This window comes from Salmo salar, chromosome 11 (genome assembly GCF_965601325.2).
Source record: "Salmo salar chromosome 11, fSalSal1, whole genome shotgun sequence".
NCBI lineage: Eukaryota > Metazoa > Chordata > Actinopteri > Salmoniformes > Salmonidae > Salmo > Salmo salar.
The window spans coordinates 118,794,263-118,817,194 of record NC_138301.1 but is presented as its reverse complement, the minus strand read 5'-3'; the positions used below and the strand labels follow the sequence as shown (position 1 = coordinate 118,817,194).

The following is a 22,932-nucleotide window of genomic DNA, read 5'->3' as shown; positions in this document are numbered from 1 at the left end:
CGCACCCCTGGGGAGCTCCAGTGTTGAGGATCAGCGTGGCGGATGTGTTGCTACCTACCCTCACCACCTGGGGCCGGCCCGTCAGGAAGTCCAGGATCCAGTTGCAGAGGGAGCTGTTTAGTTCCAGGTTCCTTAGCTTAGTAATGAGCTTTGAGGGTAGTATGGTGTTGAACGCTGAGCTGTAGTCAATGAACAGCATTCTCACATATGTGTTCCTTTTGTCCAGGTGTGAAAGGGCAGTGTGGAGTGCAATAGAGATTGCATCATCTGTGGATCTGTTTGGGCGGTATGCAAATTGGAGTGGATCTAGGAGTTTTGTGTGGGGAAACTGCTTTTTTCTCACCCGATTTGTCCAACTGTAAATAAACACTAGAAAGAGTTTATATAATTTATAATTTTCTCCAATACCATGTCAATCAATGCTGAATAGAAGCTTAGTCCCCACACCGGATTTTGATGCCAACACAGTCGCTACAGTCCCATTAGTTTTCATTGCAGCCTCGTTTGAATGCCGCGGTTGCCCAAAATGTGTACGGAACGGTGTTAGCTAACGTTAGCTACCGCAGCCAGTTCTAGCCTCTAGCTAGCTATCAGGTAACGTTAGCTACCGCAGCCAGTTCTAGCCTCTAGCTAGCTATCAGGTAACGTTAGCTACCGCAGCCAGTTCTAGCCTCTAGCTAGCTATCAGGTAACGTTAGCTACCGCAGCCAGTTCTAGCCTCTAGCTAGCTATCAGGTAACGTTAGCTAGCCAAAAGTTGGCTAACGTTAGCTAGCTACCTAACTTACAAACTTTAGCTATTCTTTTTTTGCCTCAATCACATTAGACCTGAATGAAACGATGAAACCAGCGGCCATACCATTGAGGACCAATATTCTGACATTTTGTAAGCGCAATCTGAGTTTTTAATAGTCACTATAGCAATGTAACGTTATTGATCTGTCAGTTTCCTTGGTCATTCCCTACTTTTCACACTGAGATGGTATAAACAGCTCTACAAGCTTCATTGTCGTGGTGCACAGTCAGTACTTCACACTATGCTCATCATGTCTTAGCGGGATCAGATGGTGACAGGTGTCCCTCCCAGCAGGGTCAGAAACCCAGGGAAGACCAGTCTGTGACAGAGCTGAGGTCAGGCAGCCAGGGAAGACCAGTCTACGGAGCTCAGGCGAATTTTGCAGTGTATTACAAGCAGTGAATGGATACAAAGTTCCATCTTGAGTTGATGAGTAGGCTAGTCTGGGATCTGGGAACAATGGGAATAATGGTAATTTCAATTATTAAACCATTGATTAAATTCATGTACAATATAATGAACAACAATGTAATTCTTTGTCATGCCTCTTCTGAGCAGGATCAGGTGGTGACAGGGGTCTCAGGCAGCCAGGGAAGACCAGTCTGTGACGGAGCTGAGGTCAGGCAGCCAGGGAAGACCAGTCTGTGACAGAGCTGAGGTCAGGCAGCCAGGGAAGACCAGTCTGTGACGGAGCTGAGGTCAGGCAGCCAGGGAAGACCAGTCTGTGACGGAGCTGAGGTCAGGCAGCCAGGGAAGACCAGTCTGTGACGGAGCTGAGGTCAGGCAGCCAGGGAAGACCAGTCTGTGACGGAGCTGAGGTCAGGCAGCCAGGGAAGACCAGTCTGTGACGGAGCTGAGGTCAGGCAGCCAAGGAAGACCAGTCTGTGACGGAGCTGAGAGCTGAGTTTTGCACATACAACACTTTAATTCAGGGTTCACACAAGGTGCCTAAAGTGGCACCCTGAAAATCAAGTACTGGAATACCTTGAAAATCAGACATTTTCTCAAGTTGGTACTTGAAAAGTACTTGAATTAAAATGAGAGGAGAACAGATAATGACGAAATATATTTATGAAAAATATTTGATATATGTATTGGTCTAGCGAATTAATTTCCAGGCAGACTACCGAGTTTTGTTTCCTCATGTGTTTTGCGCTGTGGTTGCCAGGCGAGCTCGCTCATTCCACCCACACTAACACTTAGCCAGGCAGGTACAGAACAGACTGATTAGGCACTGCCAAATGTCACACCGGTAGCTAAAATGCCAGGCAAATGTAGATTCAAGCCTGCCTTTTGTGGGTATGGAAAATGTCTGGGATCTTTTATTTCAGCTCATGAAACATGGGACCAACACTTTTACATGTTGCATGTTATATTTTGATCAGTATAGCATCGCAATCATGTGTGAATCGGCCTTGAAGAGCCACATGAAGGGGGAAAGATACAACGCTGCATACTGCCACTTCTACATTGTGTGACTTTTTCCCTGCAACAACATCCAGATATTTTTTGCCAATCACCTCATTCTTGGGGTGCCTGTGATATTTCAAATTATTAAGGGGGTTCTGGTGGCCGTTCACATGCTGTTTTCCTCACACAGCCCACCCGCCCTTCTCCCGACCGGCGACACTAAAGCTGCCAGTCGGAGGAAGATGCTTTTCGTAACTATTAACGAGTAGATTCCCAATTGCCCAATTAAAACAGTCATTAAGCTGGAATTGTGTACTAATGTGACTAGGAAATATCTGTTCACCATTAGGCATGTCTCCAAACTCTGTTCATCACTAGTCAAATTACAGCATCAGTAATAACTTAAGTTACCATTCATGTAAATGTAGTAAATATCTAGTGAAACAACTTATTATTGAGTAGAACTTGTAAGGTAGTGATGAATACTGTTGCTTTTCTTCATGAGGTTGTGGCGATATACTGCCATCTGGTGTCGACTAGAAACAATTGCATAACTACTAACTACTACAAACTGATTGTCCCTGAAAATATATATTAGTGCTTGGAAAAAGTTCTCGAAAGTTCTTGAATTTGACTTGCCACTGTCTGTTCCAACCCTGTTTATTTACTCTGTGCAGCAAACACTGGATAAGCAAGAAGCTTCAAAGATGTAAACTATTTTAAGGCAGTCTGACAAACCTCTAAAGTTGATTTCCTAACTGTATCAAGGGTTGACAGACACTTTTCCCGATGGCACAAAACTAAAATGTGAGGACAAACAATGCAAAATGAAAGGTGTTGAATGTAAGACTGCCTGCATTAGAAGTGATACCAGTTTGGAGTTTTGTACTAAGAGTTTTGAAAATTCACCACATAGTACCAAAGCGATTAAAAGAAACAGTAAAATTGTGAGATTTTGTATTCATGAGTGTGTTTGTGTGTTTTTCTCCACTAGTACACAGATGAGAGGAGTAGAGAGACTCATCTTCCTGTTTTGGCTGCTGCAAGGTATAGCCTGTGCTTGGTCCCTTTGATATACTTTGCTTATTGTTTTCACACTTTCACACTTAAACTTTCCCACTTAAACAAGCAAGGCAAGGGAAAACATTTTTTTTTAAATGTATTCATTCACTACTGTAAGTTGCTCTGGATAAGAGCGTCTGCTAAATTACTAAAATGTAAATGTACTTTTGAATGACTACCTCATCTCTGTACCCCAATTATCTTTAAGGTCCCTCAGTCGAGCAGTACATTTCAAACATAGATTCAACCACAAACACCAGGGAGGTTTTCCAATGCCTCACAAAGATGGGTACCTTTTGGCAGATGGGTAAAAATAAAAAAAAGCAGATATTGAATATTTTTGGTCCTCAGTACAAAGTGTTATGTTTGGGGCAAATACAAATACAAAAAAAGGCAATGGTGACATCATTGAGCACCTTTAAGGTTGCAGTGACACATCCATAACCTGAGCGGAAACCAGATTGCATACCAGAGAGAATACTATAGACATCAAGAAAGCCAGTCAGTTGATTATTGACAAGTTTTTCCAACTCTTTTGATGAACAGGGCAAACTAGAAATAGGCCTATAACAGTTAGGATCAGCTTGATCTCCCCCTTTAAATAAAGGACGAACCAAACAGAAGTAACAGTGGAGAAAATACTACCCTTGTATAGCACAAAGATGAACAAGTTTTAGTTCAATGTAAAAGCAGGTAAAAATTCCTGTCAGTATAATTGCACACAGAGTTTCCACACAGGGATGCAATTCTGGTGATGATTTGACACCAGTTAAGTTACCCAATTTCAGATATGATGGTGGTTTTCTTCATTAGAACTAACCCTCTTCCCCATCTCAAAATAATGAACTATCTCTGACTAACACTCTTCCCAGTCCTAATAGTGATTATTTTTGTTTCAGGGGTCCCCTTCATTGATGGTGTGGAAGAGGCAGACAATGAGATAGACTATAGTGCAGACTCGGATGGTGAGTACAAAGCATAGACGTCCAAGAGTACAAGTTGTCTTAGCCTCGTTTGATACCTTAACATTGTTTACTTGTCTTACCAATGTTTGATCCCTTAACATGGTTAAGTTGTCTTAGCCTCGTTTGATACCTTAACATGGTTAAGTTGTCTTAGCCTCGTTTGATACCTTAACATGGTTAAGTTGTCTTAGCCACGTTGGATCCCTTCACATTGTTTAGGTTTCTTAGCTGCCCTTGGTACCATAACATGGTTTACTTGTCTTAGCTGCCATTGATACCTTAACATGGTTAAGTTGTCTTAAAAGGTTACAGTTGTATTAACAATAATATCTACTTTATTTATATAACCCCATTCTATATTTCTTCTTTATTTTATTACCTTTTATTTATTATATTGCTGCAATACTCTCTCATGTCCACTGTTATTGCACGTTTGTTTTGCTATTTACATTTTATTCTTGTCTATCTTAATTGTATATTTGTTTTGAAACATATTGTGTCTTTATCTTTCTACCTTTATTGTTTGATAAAAACATTTGTAAGAAATGTGTTGTATAAATACAGTTTGATTGATACAAAGTGAAAGTGTGGCTAGCTCAGTGTTGGGATGGGAATGGATCGGCCGAGATAGAACTTACCGTTTGTCAGACAGCACTGACAGGTGAAAGGGTGTAACTTTAAATTACATTTTTTTTAGGGTGTCGGATCAATGAGTTCCAGGGTCAACACCCTTCTAGGGGGGTCAATGGGCATGCCCACCCTATGGAGATTAAAACATGTTTTTGCTGTGAAATACAATTATCTGAGGTCCCTTAGTCAAGCAGTGAATTTCAAACACAGATTCAACAACATACACCAGGAGGTCTTCCCAATTCCTTGCAAAGAAGGGTACGTATTGGTAGATGGGTAAAAAAAACGGAATATCCTATGAAGAATGGTGAAGTTATTAATTACACTGGATGGTGTATCAAATCACAGAGGCACCACAATGATACAGGTCTCCTTCCTAACTCAGTTGCCAGAAAGAAAGGAAACCACTCAAGGATTTCACCATGAGAAAAACAGTTTAAAACAAGACACTAAACTATTATTGCAAAACATGTGGCCAAGCAATTAACTTCAGGATAAAAAAAAAGAAACAGAATGGAACTAAGCACATGCAAAATCCTAGAGAAACGCCTGTTTCAGTCTGCTTTCCAACAAACACTGGGATATTATTTCACCTTTTAGCAGGACAATAACCTTAAACACAAGACCAAATCTACACTTGAGTGGGCTTACTAAGAAGACAGTGAATGTTCCTGAGTGGCAGAGTTACTTGAAAATCTATGGCAAGTCCTGAAGAAGGTTGTCTGGCAAGGATCAACAAACAATTTGTCAGAGCTTAAAGAGTTTTGAAAAGAATGATAGGTAAATGTTGCACAATAGAGGTGTGGAAAGAGACTTCCCCAGTAAGACTCACAGCTGTAATTGCTGCCGAAGGTGCTTCTATAGTTGGTGGGAATACTTATGTAAAACTTCCTGTCAATTGAATTGTGCACAGAGTTTCTACATAGAGATGCAAATCTGTTGATGATTTCACACCATTTAAATTAAGTTACCTAATTTCAGAAATGATGGTGGTATTCTTAATTTCACATACATTTTAACTAACCCTCTCCCGCATCTCAAAATAATTAACAATCTCTGACTAACACTCTTCCCAGTCCTAATAGTGATTATCTTTGTTCCAGATATCCCCTTAATTGATGGTGTGGAAGAGGCAGACAATGAGAGAGACCATAGTACAGACTCGGACGGTGAGTACAAAGCATAGATGTACAAGAGCAAACTTACAAAAAAATGTGAGTATGAAATTATATGAGACATACAGTACCCACAGTCAATGTTAGATTGGGTTAAATATTATACAACCGTGTTTGATCCCTTAACGATTCAGTTGTCTTTGCCATGTTTGATCCTTTAATAATGGTTTACTTGTCTTAGCCACGTTTGATCCCTTAACTTCTTTTGGCTGGGTGGCAGTATTGAGTAGCTTGGATGAAGAAGGTGCCCAGAGTAAACTGCCTGCTACTCAGGCCCAGAAGCGAAGATATGCATATTATTAGTAGATTTGGATAGAAAACACTCTGAAGTTTCTAAAACTGTTTGAATGATGTCTGTGAGTATAACAGAACTCATATGGTAGGCAACAACCTGAGACAAAATCCAACCAGGAAGTGGGAAATCTGAGGTTTGTAGTTTTTCAATTCTTGACCTATCCAATATACAGTGTCTGTGGGGTCATATTGCTCTTCCTAATGCTTCCACTAGATGTCAACTGTCTTTAGAACCTTGTTTGAGACTTCTACTGTGAAGTGGAGGGGAATAAGAGCTGATTGTATCAGGTGTCTACCAGATGGGCATGAGCTTCAGCCATGCGCGCGCCTGTGAGAGGTAGCTGAGTTCCATTGCATTTCTAAAGACAAAGGAATTCTCCGGTTGAAGTCTTATTGAAGATTTATGATAAAAACATCCTAAAGATTGATTCTATACATCGTTTGACATTTCTATGAACTGTAATGGAATTTTTTGAGTTTTCGTCTGGCCTGCGCGTCGTGAATTTGGATTTGTGAACTGAAGACGCGAACAAAAAGGAGGTATTTGGACAAAGGTTGGACTTTATCGAACAAAACAAACATTTATTGTGGAACTGGGATTCCTGGGAGTGCATTGTGATGAAGATCATCAAAGGTAAGTGAATATTTATAATGTTATTTCTGACTTCTGTTGACTCCAACATGGCGGATATATTTTTGGCTTGTTTTTGTGTCTGAGCGCCGTACTCAGATTATTGCATGGTGTGCTTTTTCGGTAAAGCTTTTTTGAAATCTGACACAGCGGTTGCATTAAGGAGAAGTTTATCTAAAGTTCCATGCATAACACTTGTATTTTCATCAACATTTATGATAAGTATTTCTGTAAATTGATGTGGCTCTCTGCAAAATCACCGGAGGATTTGGAGGCAAAACATTACTGAACATAACGCGCCAATGTAAAATGAGATTTTTGGATATAAATATGAACTTTATCGAACAAAACATGCATGTATTGTGTAACATGAAGTCCTATGAGTGTCATCTGATGAAGATCATCAAAGGTTAGTGATTAATGTTCTCTATTTCGGCTTTTTTTGACTCCTCTCTTTGGCTGGAAAAATAGCTGTGTTTTTTTGTGACTAGGCGCTGATCTAACATAATCGTTTGGTGTGCTTTCGCTGTAAAGCCTTTTTGAAATCGGACACTGTGGTTGGATTAACGAGAATTTTATCTTTAAAATGGTGTAAAATACTTGTATGGTTGAGGAATTTTAATTATGAGATTTCTGTTGTTTGAATTTGGCGCTCTGCACTTTCACTGACTGCTGTCATATCGAATCCGTTAACGGGATTTGAGCCGTAAGAAGTTTTAACATTGTTTACTTGTCTTAGCCACGTTTAATACCTTGACAATGTTTACTTGTCTTAGCCACATTTGATACCTTAACATTGTTTACTTGTCTTACCCATGTTTGATCCCTTAACATGGTTAAGTTGTCTAAGCCTTGTTTGATACCTTAAATCAAATCAAATCAAATGTATTTATATAGCCCTTCGTACATCAGCTGATATCTCAAAGTGCTGTACAGAAACCCAGCCTAAAACCCCAAACAGCAAGCAATGCATGTGAAAGAAGCACGGTGGCTAGGAAAAACTCCCTAGGAAAAACTCCCTAGAAAGGCCAAAAACCTAGGAAGAAACCTAGAGAGGAACCAGGCTATGAGGGGTAGCCAGTCCTCTTCTGGCTGTGCCGGGTGGATATTATAACAGAACATGGTCAAGATGTTAAAATGTTCATAAATGACCAGCATGGTGAAATAATAATAATCATAGTAGTTGTTGAGGTGCAACAAGCACGTCCGGTGAACAGGTCAGGGTTCCATAGCCACAGGCAGAACAGTTGAAACTGGAGCAGCAGCACGGCCAGGTGGACTGGGGACAGCAAGGAGTCATCATGCCAGGTAGTCCTGAGGCATGGTACTAGGGCTCAGGTCCTCCGAGAAAAAGAGAGAAAGAGAGAATTAGAGAGAGCATATTTAAATTCACACAGGACACCGGATAAGACAAGAGAAATACTCCAGATGTAACAGACTGACCCTAGCCCCCCGACACATAAACTACTGCAGCATAAATACTGGAGGCTGAGACAGGAGGGATCAGAAGACACTGTGGCCCCATCCGATGATACCCCCGGACAGGGCCAAACAGGCAGGATATAACCCCACCCACTTTGCCAAAGCACAGCCCCCACACCACTGGAGGGATGTCTCCAACCACCAACTTACCGTCCTAAGACAAGGCCGAGTATAGCCCACAAAGATCTCCGCCACGGCACAACCCAAGGGGGGGGGGCGCCAACCTAGACAGGAAGACCACGTCAGTGACTCAACCCACTCAAGTGACGCACCCCTCCCATGGACGGCATGGAAGAACACCAGTAAGCCAGTGACTCAGCCCCTGTAATAGGGTTAGAGGCAGAGAATCCCAGTGGAGAGAGAGGGGAACCGGCAAGGCAGAGACAACTTAACATGGTTAAGTTGTCTTAGCCACGTTGGATCCCTTAACATTGTTTAGGTTTCTTAGCTGCCTTTGATACCTTAACATGGTTTACTTGTCTTAGCTGCCTTTGATACCTTAACATGGTTAAGTTGTCCTAGCCACGTTTGATATCTTAACATGGTTACAGTTGTATTAACAATATTATCTACTTTATTTGTATAACCCCATTCTATATTTCTTCTTTATTTTATTACCTTTTATTTATTATATTGCTGCAATACTCTCTCCTGTCCACTGTTATTGTACTTTTGTTTTGCTATTTACATTTTATGCTTGTCTATCTTAATTGTATATTTGTGTAGAAACATATTGTGTCTTTATCTTTCTACCTTTATTGTTTGATAAAAACATTTGTAAGAAATGTGTTGTATAAATACAGTTTGATTGATACAAAGTGAAAGTGTGGCTAGCTCAGTGTTGGGATGGGAATAGATCGGCCGAGATAGAACTTACCGTTTGTCAGACAGCACTGACAGGTGAAAGGGTGTAACTTTAAATTACATTTTTTTTAGGGTGTCGGATCAGTGAGTTCCAGGGTCAACACCCTTCTAGGGGGGTCAATGGGCATGCCCACCCTATGGAGACTAAAACATGTTTTTGCTGTGAAATACAATTATCTGAGGTCCCTTAGTCAAGCAGTGAATTTCAAACACAGATTCAACAACATACACCAGGAGGTCTTCCCAATTCCTTGCAAAGAAGGGTACGTATTGGTAGATGGGTAAAAAAAAAACGGAATATCCTATGAAGAATGGTGAAGTTATTAATTACACTGGATGGTGTATCAAATCACAGAGGCACCACAATGATACAGGTCTCCTTCCTAACTCAGTTGCCAGAAAGAAAGGAAACCACTCAAGGATTTCACCATGAGACAAACAGTTTAAAACAAGACACTAAACTATTATTGCAAAACATGTGGCCAAGCAATTAACTTCAGGATAAAAAAAAAGAAACAGAATGGAACTAAGCACATGCAAAATCCTAGAGAAACACCTGTTTCAGTCTGCTTTCCAACAAATCAAATCAAATGTATTTTTATATAGCCCTTCGTACATCAGCTGATATCTCAAAGTGCTGTACAGAAACCCAGCCTAAAACCCCAAACAGCAAGCAAAGCATGTGAAAGAAGCACGGTGGCTAGGAAAAACTCCCTAGGAAAAACTCCCTAGAAAGGCCAAAAACCTAGGAAGAAACCTAGAGAGGAACCAGGCTATGAGGGGTGGCCAGTCCTCTTCTGGCTGTGCAGGGTGGATATTATAACAGAACATGGTCAAGATGTTAAAATGTTAAAATGTTCATAAATGACCAGCATGGTCAGATAATAATAATCATAGTAGTTGTCGAGGGTGCAACAAGCACGTCCGGTGAACAGGTCAGGGTTCCATAGCCGCAGGCAGAACAGTTGAAACTGGAGCAGCAGCACGGCCAGGTGGACTGGGGACAGCAAGGAGTCATCATACCAGGTAGTCCTGAGGCATGGTCCTAGGGCTCAGGTCCTCCGAGAGAAAGACAGAAAGAGAGAAAGAGAGAATTAGAGAGAGCATATTTAAATTCACACAGGACACCGGATAAGACAAGAGAAATACTCCAGATGTAACAGACTGACCCTAGCCCCCCGACACATAAACTACTGCAGCATAAATACGGGAGGCTGAGACAGGAGGGATCAGAAGACACTGTGGCCCCATCCGATGATACCCCCGGACAGGGCCAAACAGGCAGGATATAACCCCACCCACTTTGCCAAAGCACAGCAAGGGCGGTTCGTTGCTCCAGCCTTTCCGTTCACCTTCACACTCCTGGGCCAGACTATACTTAATCATAGGACCTACTGAAGAGATAAGTCTTCAGTAAAGACTTAAAGGTTGAGACTGAGTCTGCGTCTCTCACATTGGTAGGCAGACCATTCCATAAAAATGGAGCTCTATAGGAGAAAGCCCTACCTCCAGCCGTTTGCTTAGAAATTCTAGGGACAATTAGGAGGCCTGCATATTGTGACTGTAGCGTACGTGTAGGTATGTACGGCAGGACCAAATCGGAAAGATAGGTAGGAGCAAGCCCATGTAATGCTTTGTAGGTTAGCAGTAAAACCTTGAAATCAGCCCTTGCCTTAACAGGAAGCCAGTGTAGGGAGGCTAGCACTGGAGTAATATGATCAAATTTTTTGGTTCTAGTCAGGATTCTAGCAGCCGTATTTAGCACTAACTGAAGTTTATTTAGTGCTTTATCCGGGTAGCCGGAAAGTAGAGCATTGCAGTATTCAAGCCTAGAAGTAACAAAAGCATGGATTAATTTTTCTGCATCATTTTTGGACAGAAAGTTTCTGATTTTTGCAATGTTACGTAGATGGAAAAAAGCTGTCCTTGAAACAGTCTTGATATGTTCTTCAAAAGAGAGATCAGGGTCCAGAGTAACGCCGAGGTCCTTCACAGTTTTATTTGAGAGGACTGTACAACCATCCAGATTAATTGTCAGATTCAACAGAAGATCTCTTTGTTTCTTGGGACCTAGAACAAGCATCTCTGTTTTGTCCGAGTTTAAAAGTAGAAAGTTTGCAGCCATCCACTTCTTTATGTCTGAAACACAGGCTTCTAGCGAGGGCAATTTTGGGGCTTCACCATGTTTCATTGAAATGTACAGCTGTGTGTCGTCCGCATAGCAGTGAAATTTAACATTTTGTTTTCGAATGACATCCCCAAGAGGTAAAATATATAGTGAAAACAATAGTGGTCCTAAAACAGAACCTTGAGGAACACCGAAATTTACAATTGATTTGTCAGTGGACAAACCATTCACAGAGACAAACTGATATCTTTCCGACAGATAAGATCTAAACCAGGCCAGAACTTGTCCATGTAGACCAATTTGGGTTTCCAATCTCTCCAAAAGAATGTGGTGATTGATGGTATCAAAAGCAGCACTAAGATCTAGGAGCACGAGGACAGTTGCAGAGCCTCTGTCTGACGTCATTAAAAGGTAATTTACCACCTTCACAAGTGCAGTCTCAGTGCTATGATGGGGTCTAAAACCAGACTGAAGCGTTTCGTATACATTGTTTGTCTTCAGGAAGGCAGTGAGTTGCTGTGCAACAGCTTTTTCGAAAATTTTTGAGAGGAATGGAAGATTCGATATAGGCCGATAGTTTTTTATAATTTCTGGATCAAGATTCGGCTTTTTCAAGAGAGGCTTTATTACTGCCACTTTTAGTGAGCTTGGTACACATCCGGTGGATAGAGAGCCGTTTATTATGTTCAACATAGGAGGGCCAAGCACAGGAAGCAGCTCTTTCAGTAGTTTAGTTGGAATAGGGTCCAGTATGCAGCTTGAGGGTTTGGAGGCCATGATTATTTTCATCATTGTGTCAAGAGATATAGTACTAAAACACTTTAGTATCTCCCTTGATCCTAGGTCCTGGCAGAGTTGTGTAGACTCAGGACAATGGAGCTTTGGAGGAATACCCAGATTTAAAGAGGAGTCTGTAATTTGCTTTCTAATGATCATGATCTTTTCCTCAAAGAAGTTCATAAATTTATTACTGCTGAAGTGAAAGCCATCCTCCATTTGCGAAGGCTGCTTTTTAGTTAGCTTTGCGACAGTATCAAAAAGACATTTCGGATTGTTCTTATTTTCCTCAATTAAGTTGGAAAAATAGGATGATCGAGCAGCAGTGAGGGCTCTTCGATACTGCACGGTACTGTCTTTCCAAGCTAGTCGGAAGACTTCCAGTTTGGTGTGGCGCCATTTCCGTTCCAATTTTCTGGAAGCTTGCTTCAGAGCTCGTGTATTTTCTGTATACCAGGGAGCTAGTTTCTTATGACAGATGTTTTTAGTTTTTAGGGGTGCAACTGCATCTAGGGTATTGCGCAAGGTTAAATTGAGTTCCTCGGTTAGGTGGTTAACTGATTTTTGTCCTCTGACGTCCTTGGGTAGGCAGAGGCAGTCTGGAAGGGCATCAAGGAATCTTTGGGTTGTCTGAGAATTTATAGCACGACTTTTAATGCTCCTTAGTTGGGGTCTGAGCAGATTATTTTTTGGCAATTGCAAACGAAATAAAATGGTGGTCCGATAGTCCAGGATTATGAGGAAAAACATTAAGATCCACAACATTTATTCCATGGGACAAAACTAGGTCCAGAGTATGACTGTGGCAGTGAGTAGGTCCAGAGACATGTTGGACAAAACCCACTGAGTCGATGATGGCTCCGAAAGCCTTTTGGAGTGGGTCTGTGGACTTTTCCATGTGAATGTTAAAGTCACCAAAAATTTGAATATTATCTGCTATGACTACAAGATCCGATAGGAATTCAGGGAACTCAGTGAGGAACACTGCATATGGCCCAGGAGGCCTGTAAACAGTAGCTATAAAAAGTGAGTGAGTAGGCTGCATAGATTTCATGACTAGAAGCTCAAAAGACGAAAACGTCATTGTTTTTTTTTTGTAAATTGAAATTTGCTATCGTAAATGTTAGCAACACCTCCGCCTTTGCCGGATGCACGGGGGGTATGGTCACTAGTGTAACCAGGGGGTGAGGCCTCATTTAACACAGTAAATTCATCAGGCTTAAGCCATGTTTCAGTCAGGCCAATCACATCAAGATTATTATCAGTGATTAGTTCATTGACTATAACTGCCTTGGAAGTGAGGGATCTAACATTAAGTAACCCAATTTTGAGATGTGCGGTATCACAATCTCTTTCAATAATGGCAGGAATGGAGGAGGTCTTTATACTAGTGAGATTGCTAAAGCGAACACCGCCATTTTTAATTTTGCCCAACCTAGATCGAGGCACAGACATGGTCTCAATGGGGAAAGCTGAGCTGACTACGCTGACTGTGCTAGTGGCAGACTCCACTAAGCTGGCAGGCTGGCTAACAGCCTGCTGCCTGGCCTGCACCCTATTTCATTGTGGAGCTAGAGGAGTGAGAGCCCTGTCTATGTTCGTAGATAAGATGAGAGCACCCCTCCAGCTAGGATGGAGTCCGTCACTCCTCAACAGGCCAGGCTTGGTCCTGTTTGTGGGTGAGTCCCAGAAAGAGGGCCAATTATCTACAAATTCTATCTTTTGGGAGGGGCAGAAAACAGTTTTCAACCAGCGATTGAGTTGTGAGACTCTGCTGTAGAGCTCATCACTCCCCCTAACTGGGAGGGGGCCAGAGACAATTAATCGATGCCGACACATCTTTCTAGCTGATTTACACGCTGAAGCTATGTTGCGCTTGGTGACCTCTGACTGTTTCATCCTAACATCATTGGTGCCGACGTGGATAACAATATCTCTATACTCTCTACACTCGCCAGTTTTAGCTTTAGCCAGCACCGTCTTTAGATTAGCCTTAACGTCGGTAGCCCTGCCCCCTGGTAAACAGTGTATGATCGCTGGATGATTAGTTTTAAGTCTAATACTGCGGGTAATGGAGTCGCCAATGACTAGGGTTTTCAATTTGTCAGAGCTAATGGTGGGAGCCGTCGGCGTCTCAGACCCCACAACGGGAGGAGTAGAGACCAGAGAAGTCTCGGCCTCCGACTCCGACTCGCTTAATGGGGAGAACCGGTTGAAAGTTTCTGTCGGCTGAATAAGCGACACCGGTTGAGCATTCCTACAGCATTTCCCTCCAGAAGCCATGAGAAAGTTGTCCGGCTGCGGGGACCGTGCGAGGGGGTTTATACTAACGTTACTATCTGTACTTACTGGTGGCACAGACGCTGTTTCATCCTTTCCTACACTGAAATTACCCTTGCCTAACGATTGCGTCTGAAGATGGGCTTGCAGCACAGCTATCCTTGCTGTAAGGCGATCGTTCTCCTGTATATTATAAGTACAACGACTGCAATTAGAAGGCATCATGTTAATGTTACTTAGCTTCGGCTGTTTGAAGTCCTGACGAATCATGTCCAGATAAAACCTCCGGGGTGAAAAAAGTTTAATGAAAAAAGTTGAGTGAGGGAAAAAGTAAAAATATACGGTAATGAAAAAGTAAAAAACCGTCAGGTAGCAAAGTAAGATCGGCAACAAAACGCACAGCAGCGTAAACAAGTCTGCAAGTTGTGACCGGAAACAGGAAACCGGAAACCCGCCAACAAACACTGGGATATTAATTCACCTTTTAGCAGGACAATAACCTTAAACACAAGACCAAATCTACACTTGAGTGGGCTTACTAAGAAGACAGTGAATGTTCCTGAGTGGCAGAGTTACTTGAAAATCTATGGCAAGTCCTGAAGAAGGTTGTCTGGCAAGGATCAACAAACAATTTGTCAGAGCTTAAAGAGTTTTGAAAAGAATGATAGGTAAATGTTGCACAATAGAGGTGTGGAAAGAGACTTCCCCAGTAAGACTCACAGCTGTAATTGCTGCCGAAGGTGCTTCTATAGTTGGTGGGAATACTTATGTAAAACTTCCTGTCAATTGAATTGTGCACAGAGTTTCTACATAGAGATGCAAATCTGTTGATGATTTCACACCATTTAAATTAAGTTACCTAATTTCAGAAATGATGGTGGTATTCTTAATTTCACATACATTTTAACTAACCCTCTCCCGCATCTCAAAATAATTAACAATCTCTGACTAACACTCTTCCCAGTCCTAATAGTGATTATCTTTGTTCCAGATATCCCCTTAATTGATGGTGTGGAAGAGGCAGACAATGAGAGAGACCATAGTACAGACTCGGACGGTGAGTACAAAGCATAGATGTACAAGAGCAAACTTACAAAAAAATGTGAGTATGAAATTATATGAGACATACAGTACCCACAGTCAATGTTAGATTGGGTTAAATATTATACAACCGTGTTTGATCCCTTAACGATTCAGTTGTCTTTGCCATGTTTGATCCTTTAATAATGGTTTACTTGTCTTAGCCACGTTTGATCCCTTAACTTCTTTTGGCTGGGTGGCAGTATTGAGTAGCTTGGATGAAGAAGGTGCCCAGAGTAAACTGCCTGCTACTCAGGCCCAGAAGCGAAGATATGCATATTATTAGTAGATTTGGATAGAAAACACTCTGAAGTTTCTAAAACTGTTTGAATGATGTCTGTGAGTATAACAGAACTCATATGGTAGGCAACAACCTGAGACAAAATCAAACCAGGAAGTGGGAAATCTGAGGTTTGTAGTTTTTCAAGTCTTGACCTATCTAATATACAGTGTCTGTGGGGTCATATTGCTCTTCCTAAGGCTTCCACTAGATGTCAACTGTCTTTAGAACCTTGTTTGAGACTTCTACTGTGAAGTGGAGGGGAATAAGAGCTGATTGTATCAGGTGTCTACGAGATGGGCATGAGCTTCAGCGCCTGTGAGAGGTAGCCGAGTTCCATTGCATTTCTAAAGACAAAGGAATTCTCCGGTTGAAGTCTTATTGAAGATTTATGATAAAAACATCCTAAAGATTGATTCTATACATCGTTTGAAATTTCTATGAACTGTAATGGAATTTTTTGAGTTTTCGTCTGGCCTGCGCGTCGTGAATTTGGATTTGTGAACTGAAGACGCGAACAAAAAGGAGGTATTTGGACAAAGGTTGGACTTTATCGAACAAAACAAACATTTATTGTGGAACTGGGATTCCTGGGAGTGCATTGTGATGAAGATCATCAAAGGTAAGTGAATATTTATAATGTTATTTCTGACTTCTGTTGACTCCAACATGGCGGATATATTTTTGGCTTGTTTTTGTGTCTGAGCGCCGTACTCAGATTATTGCATGGTGTGCTTTTTCGGTAAAGCTTTTTTGAAATCTGACACAGCGGTTGCATTAAGGAGAAGTTTATCTAAAGTTCCATGCATAACACTTGTATTTTCATCAACATTTATGATAAGTATTTCTGTAAATTGATGTGGCTCTCTGCAAAATCACCGGAGGATTTGGAGGCAAAACATTACTGAACATAACGCGCCAATGTAAAATGAGATTTTTGGATATAAATATGAACTTTATCGAACAAAACATGCATGTATTGTGTAACATGAAGTCCTATGAGTGTCATCTGATGAAGATCATCAAAGGTTAGTGATTAATGTTCTCTATTTCGGCTTTTTTTGACTCCTCTCTTTGGCTGGAAAAATGGCTGTGTTTTTTTGTGACTAGGCGCTGATCTAACATAATCGTTTGGTGTGCTTTCGCTGTAAAGCCTTTTTGAAATCGGACACTGTGGTTGGATTAACGAGAATTTTATCTTTAAAATGGTGTAAAATACTTGTATGGTTGAGGAATTTTAATTATGACATTTCTGTTGTTTGAATTTGGCGCTCTGCACTTTCACTGGCTGCTGTCATATCGAATCCGTTAACGGGATTTCAGCCGTAAGAAGTTTTAACATTGTTTACTTGTCTTAGCCACGTTTAATACCTTGACAATGTTTACTTGTCTTAGCCACATTTGATACCTTAACATTGTTTACTTGTCTTAGCCACGTTTGATACCTTAAACTTCTTAGGGATCAAATCCCGTTAACGGGATCGATTTGACAACATCCGGTGAAATGGCAGAGCGCCAAATTCAAATTAAATTATTAGAAATATTTAACTTTCATACAATCACAAGTGCAATACACCAAATTACAGCCTAACTTCTTGTTAATCTAGCCACCATTTCAGATTTCAAAAAGGCTTTACGGCGAAAGCAAACCATGCTATTATCTGAGGACAGCAAACCATCAAAAAACACAGACAATCATATTTCATCCCGCCAGGCGTGACACAAAACTCAGAAATAACAATATAATTCATGCCTTACCTTTGACAAGCTTCTTCTGTTGGCACTCCAATATGTCCCATAATCATCACAAATGGTCCTTTTGTTAGATTAATTCCATCGTTATGTATCCAAAATGTCCATTTATTTGGCGCATTTGATCCAGAAAAACACCAGTTCCAACTCGCGCAACATGACTACAAAATATCTATTAAGTTACCTGTAATCTTTGTCCAAACATTTCAAACAACTTTCCTAATACAACTTTAGGTATTTTTTAACGTAAATAATTGATCAAATTTAAGACAGGATAAACTGTGTTCAATACAGGACGAAAACAAAGTGGAGCGAGCCTTCAGGTCGTGCGCCTCAAACAAACAGTACACTTCACTCGACCCTCGTTCTGAACTGCACTACTTCTTCATTTCTCAAAGGAAAAACATCAACCAATTTCTAAAGACTGTTGACATCCAGTGAAAGCGATAGGAACTGCAAGCAAGTGCCTTATGAATCTAGATCCCCATAGAAAACCCATTGAAAAGAGAGTGACCTCAACAACAACAAAAAATCCTGGATGGTTTGTCCTCGAGGTTTCGCCTGCCACATAAGTTATGTTAAACTCACAGACATCATTCAAACACTGTTAGAAACTTCAGAGTGTTTTCTATCCACATCTACTAATAATATGCATATCCTAGCTTCTGGGCCTGAGTAGCAGGCAGTTTATTTTGGGCTTGCTTTTCATGCGGACGTGAAAATACCGCCCCCTAGCCTATAGAGGTTAACATTGTTTACTTGTCCTAGCCACGATTGATCCCTTAACATTGTTTACTTGTCTTAGCCACGTTTGATACCTTAACATTGTTTACTTGTCTTAGCCACGTTTGATACCTTAACATTGTTTACTTGTCTTACCCATGTTTGATCCCTTAACATGGTTAAGTTGTCTAAGCCTTGTTTGATACCTTAAATCAAATCAAATCAAATGTATTTATATGGCCCTTCGTACATCAGCTGATATCTCAAAGTGCTGTACAGAAACCCAGCCTAAAACCCCAAACAGCAAGCAATGCATGTGAAAGAAGCACGGTGGCTAGGAAAAACTCCCTAGGAAAAACTCCCTAGAAAGGCCAAAAACCTAGGAAGAAACCTAGAGAGGAACCAGGCTATGAGGGGTAGCCAGTCCTCTTCTGGCTGTGCCGGGTGGATATTATAACAGAACATGGTCAAGATGTTAAAATGTTCATAAATGACCAGCATGGTGAAATAATAATAATCATAGTAGTTGTTGAGGTGCAACAAGCACGTCCGGTGAACAGGTCAGGGTTCCATAGCCGCAGGCAGAACAGTTGAAACTGGAGCAGCAGCACGGCCAGGTGGACTGGGGACAGCAAGGAGTCATCATGCCAGGTAGTCCTGAGGCATGGTACTAGGGCTCAGGTCCTCCGAGAAAAAGAAAGAAAGAGAGAAAGAGAGAATTAGAGAGAGCATATTTAAATTCACACAGGACACCGGATAAGACAAGAGAAATACTCCAGATGTAACAGACTGACCCTAGCCCCCCGACACATAAACTACTGCAGCATAAATACTGGAGGGATCAGAAGACACTGTGGCCCCATCCGATGATACCCCCGGACAGGGCCAAACAGGCAGGATATAACCCCACCCACTTTGCCAAAGCACAGCCCCCACACCACTGGAGGGATGTCTCCAACCACCAACTTACCGTCCTAAGACAAGGCCGAGTATAGCCCACAAAGATCTCCGCCACGGCACAACCCAAGGGGGGGGGGGCGCCAACCCAGACAGGAAGACCACGTCAGTGACTCAACCCACTCAAGTGACGCACCCCTCCCATGGACGGCATGGAAGAACACCAGTAAGCCAGTGACTCAGCCCCTGTAATAGGGTTAGAGGCAGAGAATCCCAGTGGAGAGAGAGGGGAACCGGCAAGGCAGAGACAACTTAACATGGTTAAGTTGTCTTAGCCACGTTGGATCCCTTAACATTGTTTAGGTTTCTTAGCTGCCTTTGATACCTTAACATGGTTTACTTGTCTTAGCTGCCTTTGATACCTTAACATGGTTAAGTTGTCCTAGCCACGTTTGATATCTTAACATGGTTACAGTTGTATTAACAATATTATCTACTTTATTTGTATAACCCCATTCTATATTTCTTCTTTATTTTATTACCTTTTATTTATTATATTGCTGCAATACTCTCTCCTGTCCACTGTTATTGTACTTTTGTTTTGCTATTTACATTTTATTCTTGTCTATCTTAATTGTATATTTGTGTAGAAACATATTGTGTCTTTATCTTTCTACCTTTATTGTTTGATAAAAACATTTGTAAGAAATGTGTTGTATAAATACAGTTTGATTGATACAAAGTGAAAGTGTGGCTAGCTCAGTGTTGGGATGGGAATGGATCGGCCGAGATAGAACTTACCGTTTGTCAGACAGCACTGACAGGTGAAAGGGTGTAACTTTAAATTACATTTTTTTTAGGGTGTCGGATCAGTGAGTTCCAGGGTCAACACCCTTCTAGGGGGGTCAATGGGCATGCCCACCCTATGGAGATTAAAACATGTTTTTGCTGTGAAATACAATTATCTGAGGTCCCTTAGTCAAGCAGTGAATTTCAAACACAGATTCAACAACATACACCAGGAGGTCTTCCCAATTCCTTGCAAAGAAGGGTACGTATTGGTAGATGGGTAAAAAAAACGGAATATCCTATGAAGAATGGTGAAGTTATTAATTACACTGGATGGTGTATCAAATCACAGAGGCACCACAATGATACAGGTCTCCTTCCTAACTCAGTTGCCAGAAAGAAAGGAAACCACTCAAGGATTTCACCATGAGACAAACAGTTTAAAACAAGACACTAAACTATTATTGCAAAACATGTGGCCAAGCAATTAACTTCAGGATAAAAAAAAAGAAACAGAATGGAACTAAGCACATGCAAAATCCTAGAGAAACACCTGTTTCAGTCTGCTTTCCAACAAACACTGGGATATTATTTCACCTTTTAGCAGGACAATAACCTTAAACACAAGACCAAATCTACACTTGAGTGGGCTTACTAAGAAGACAGTGAATGTTCCTGAGTGGCAGAGTTACTTGAAAATCTATGGCAAGTCCTGAAGAAGGTTGTCTGGCAAGGATCAACAAACAATTTGTCAGAGCTTAAAGAGTTTTGAAAAGAATGATAGGTAAATGTTGCACAATAGAGGTGTGGAAAGAGACTTCCCCAGTAAGACTCACAGCTGTAATTGCTGCCGAAGGTGCTTCTATAGTTGGTGGGAATACTTATGTAAAACTTCCTGTCAATTGAATTGTGCACAGAGTTTCTACATAGAGATGCAAATCTGTTGATGATTTCACACCATTTAAATTAAGTTACCTAATTTCAGAAATGATGGTGGTATTCTTAATTTCACATACATTTTAACTAACCCTCTCCCGCATCTCAAAATAATTAACAATCTCTGACTAACACTCTTCCCAGTCCTAATAGTGATTATCTTTGTTCCAGATATCCCCTTAATTGATGGTGTGGAAGAGGCAGACAATGAGAGAGACCATAGTACAGACTCGAACGGTGAGTACAAAGCATAGATGTACAAGAGCAAACTTACAAAAAAATGTGAGTATGAAATTATATGAGACATACAGTACCCACAGTCAATGTTAGATTGGGTTAAATATTATACAACCGTGTTTGATCCCTTAACGATTCAGTTGTCTTTGCCATGTTTGATCCTTTAATAATGGTTTACTTGTCTTAGCCACGTTTGATCCCTTAACTTCTTTTGGCTGGGTGGCAGTATTGAGTAGCTTGGATGAAGAAGGTGCCCAGAGTAAACTGCCTGCTACTCAGGCCCAGAAGCGAAGATATGCATATTATTAGTAGATTTGGATAGAAAACACTCTGAAGTTTCTAAAACTGTTTGAATGATGTCTGTGAGTATAACAGAACTCATATGGTAGGCAACAACCTGAGACAAAATCCAACCAGGAAGTGGGAAATCTGAGGTTTGTAGTTTTTCAATTCTTGACCTATCCAATATACAGTGTCTGTGGGGTCATATTGCTCTTCCTAATGCTTCCACTAGATGTCAACTGTCTTTAGAACCTTGTTTGAGACTTCTACTGTGAAGTGGAGGGGAATAAGAGCTGATTGTATCAGGTGTCTACCAGATGGGCATGAGCTTCAGCCATGCGCGCGCCTGTGAGAGGTAGCTGAGTTCCATTGCATTTCTAAAGACAAAGGAATTCTCCGGTTGAAGTCTTATTGAAGATTTATGATAAAAACATCCTAAAGATTGATTCTATACATCGTTTGACATTTCTATGAACTGTAATGGAATTTTTTGAGTTTTCGTCTGGCCTGCGCGTCGTGAATTTGGATTTGTGAACTGAAGACGCGAACAAAAAGGAGGTATTTGGACAAAGGTTGGACTTTATCGAACAAAACAAACATTTATTGTGGAACTGGGATTCCTGGGAGTGCATTGTGATGAAGATCATCAAAGGTAAGTGAATATTTCTAATGTTATTTCTGACTTCTGTTGACTCCAACATGGCGGATATATTTTTGGCTTGTTTTTGTGTCTGAGCGCCGTACTCAGATTATTGCATGGTGTGCTTTTTCGGTAAAGCTTTTTTGAAATCTGACACAGCGGTTGCATTAAGGAGAAGTTTATCTAAAGTTCCTTGCATAACACTTGTATTTTCATCAACATTTATGATAAGTATTTCTGTAAATTGATGTGGCTCTCTGCAAAATCACCGGAGGATTTGGAGGCAAAACATTACTGAACATAACGCGCCAATGTAAAATGAGATTTTTGGATATAAATATGAACTTTATCGAACAAAACATGCATGTATTGTGTAACATGAAGTCCTATGAGTGTCATCTGATGAAGATCATCAAAGGTTAGTGATTAATGTTCTCTATTTCGGCTTTTTTTGACTCCTCTCTTTGGCTGGAAAAATGGCTGTGTTTTTTTGTGACTAGGCGCTGATCTAACATAATCGTTTGGTGTGCTTTCGCTGTAAAGCCTTTTTGAAATCGGACACTGTGGTTGGATTAACGAGAATTTTATCTTTAAAATGGTGTAAAATACTTGTATGGTTGAGGAATTTTAATTATGAGATTTCTGTTGTTTGAATTTGGCGCTCTGCACTTTCACTGGCTGCTGTCATATCGAATCCGTTAACGGGATTTCAGCCGTAAGAAGTTTTAACATTGTTTACTTGTCTTAGCCACGTTTAATACCTTGACAATGTTTACTTGTCTTAGCCACATTTGATACCTTAACATTGTTTACTTGTCTTAGC

At 41.0% G+C, this 22,932-nt stretch overlaps 1 protein-coding gene across 6 annotated transcripts in view; it reads left to right on the top strand.

Moving 5' to 3' along the window:
- Window positions 1-22,932, top strand: part of LOC106563869 (uncharacterized) — an 83,667-nt gene that overhangs the window by 2,757 nt on the left and 57,978 nt on the right. For 4 of the 6 annotated variants that reach the window (XM_082958326.1, XM_082958323.1, XM_082958324.1 and 1 more), the window contains exons 2-6: window positions 3,200-3,252; window positions 4,167-4,232; window positions 5,966-6,031; window positions 15,485-15,550; window positions 21,122-21,187. In XM_082958326.1, the coding sequence (XP_082814452.1) occupies window positions 3,200-3,252; window positions 4,167-4,232; window positions 5,966-6,031; window positions 15,485-15,550; window positions 21,122-21,187 (317 nt within the window). The remainder of the gene's footprint in view (window positions 1-3,199; window positions 3,253-4,166; window positions 4,233-5,965; window positions 6,032-15,484; window positions 15,551-21,121; window positions 21,188-22,932) is intronic. The other 2 variants (XM_045690230.2, XM_082958325.1) reach the window with 2 other exon arrangements.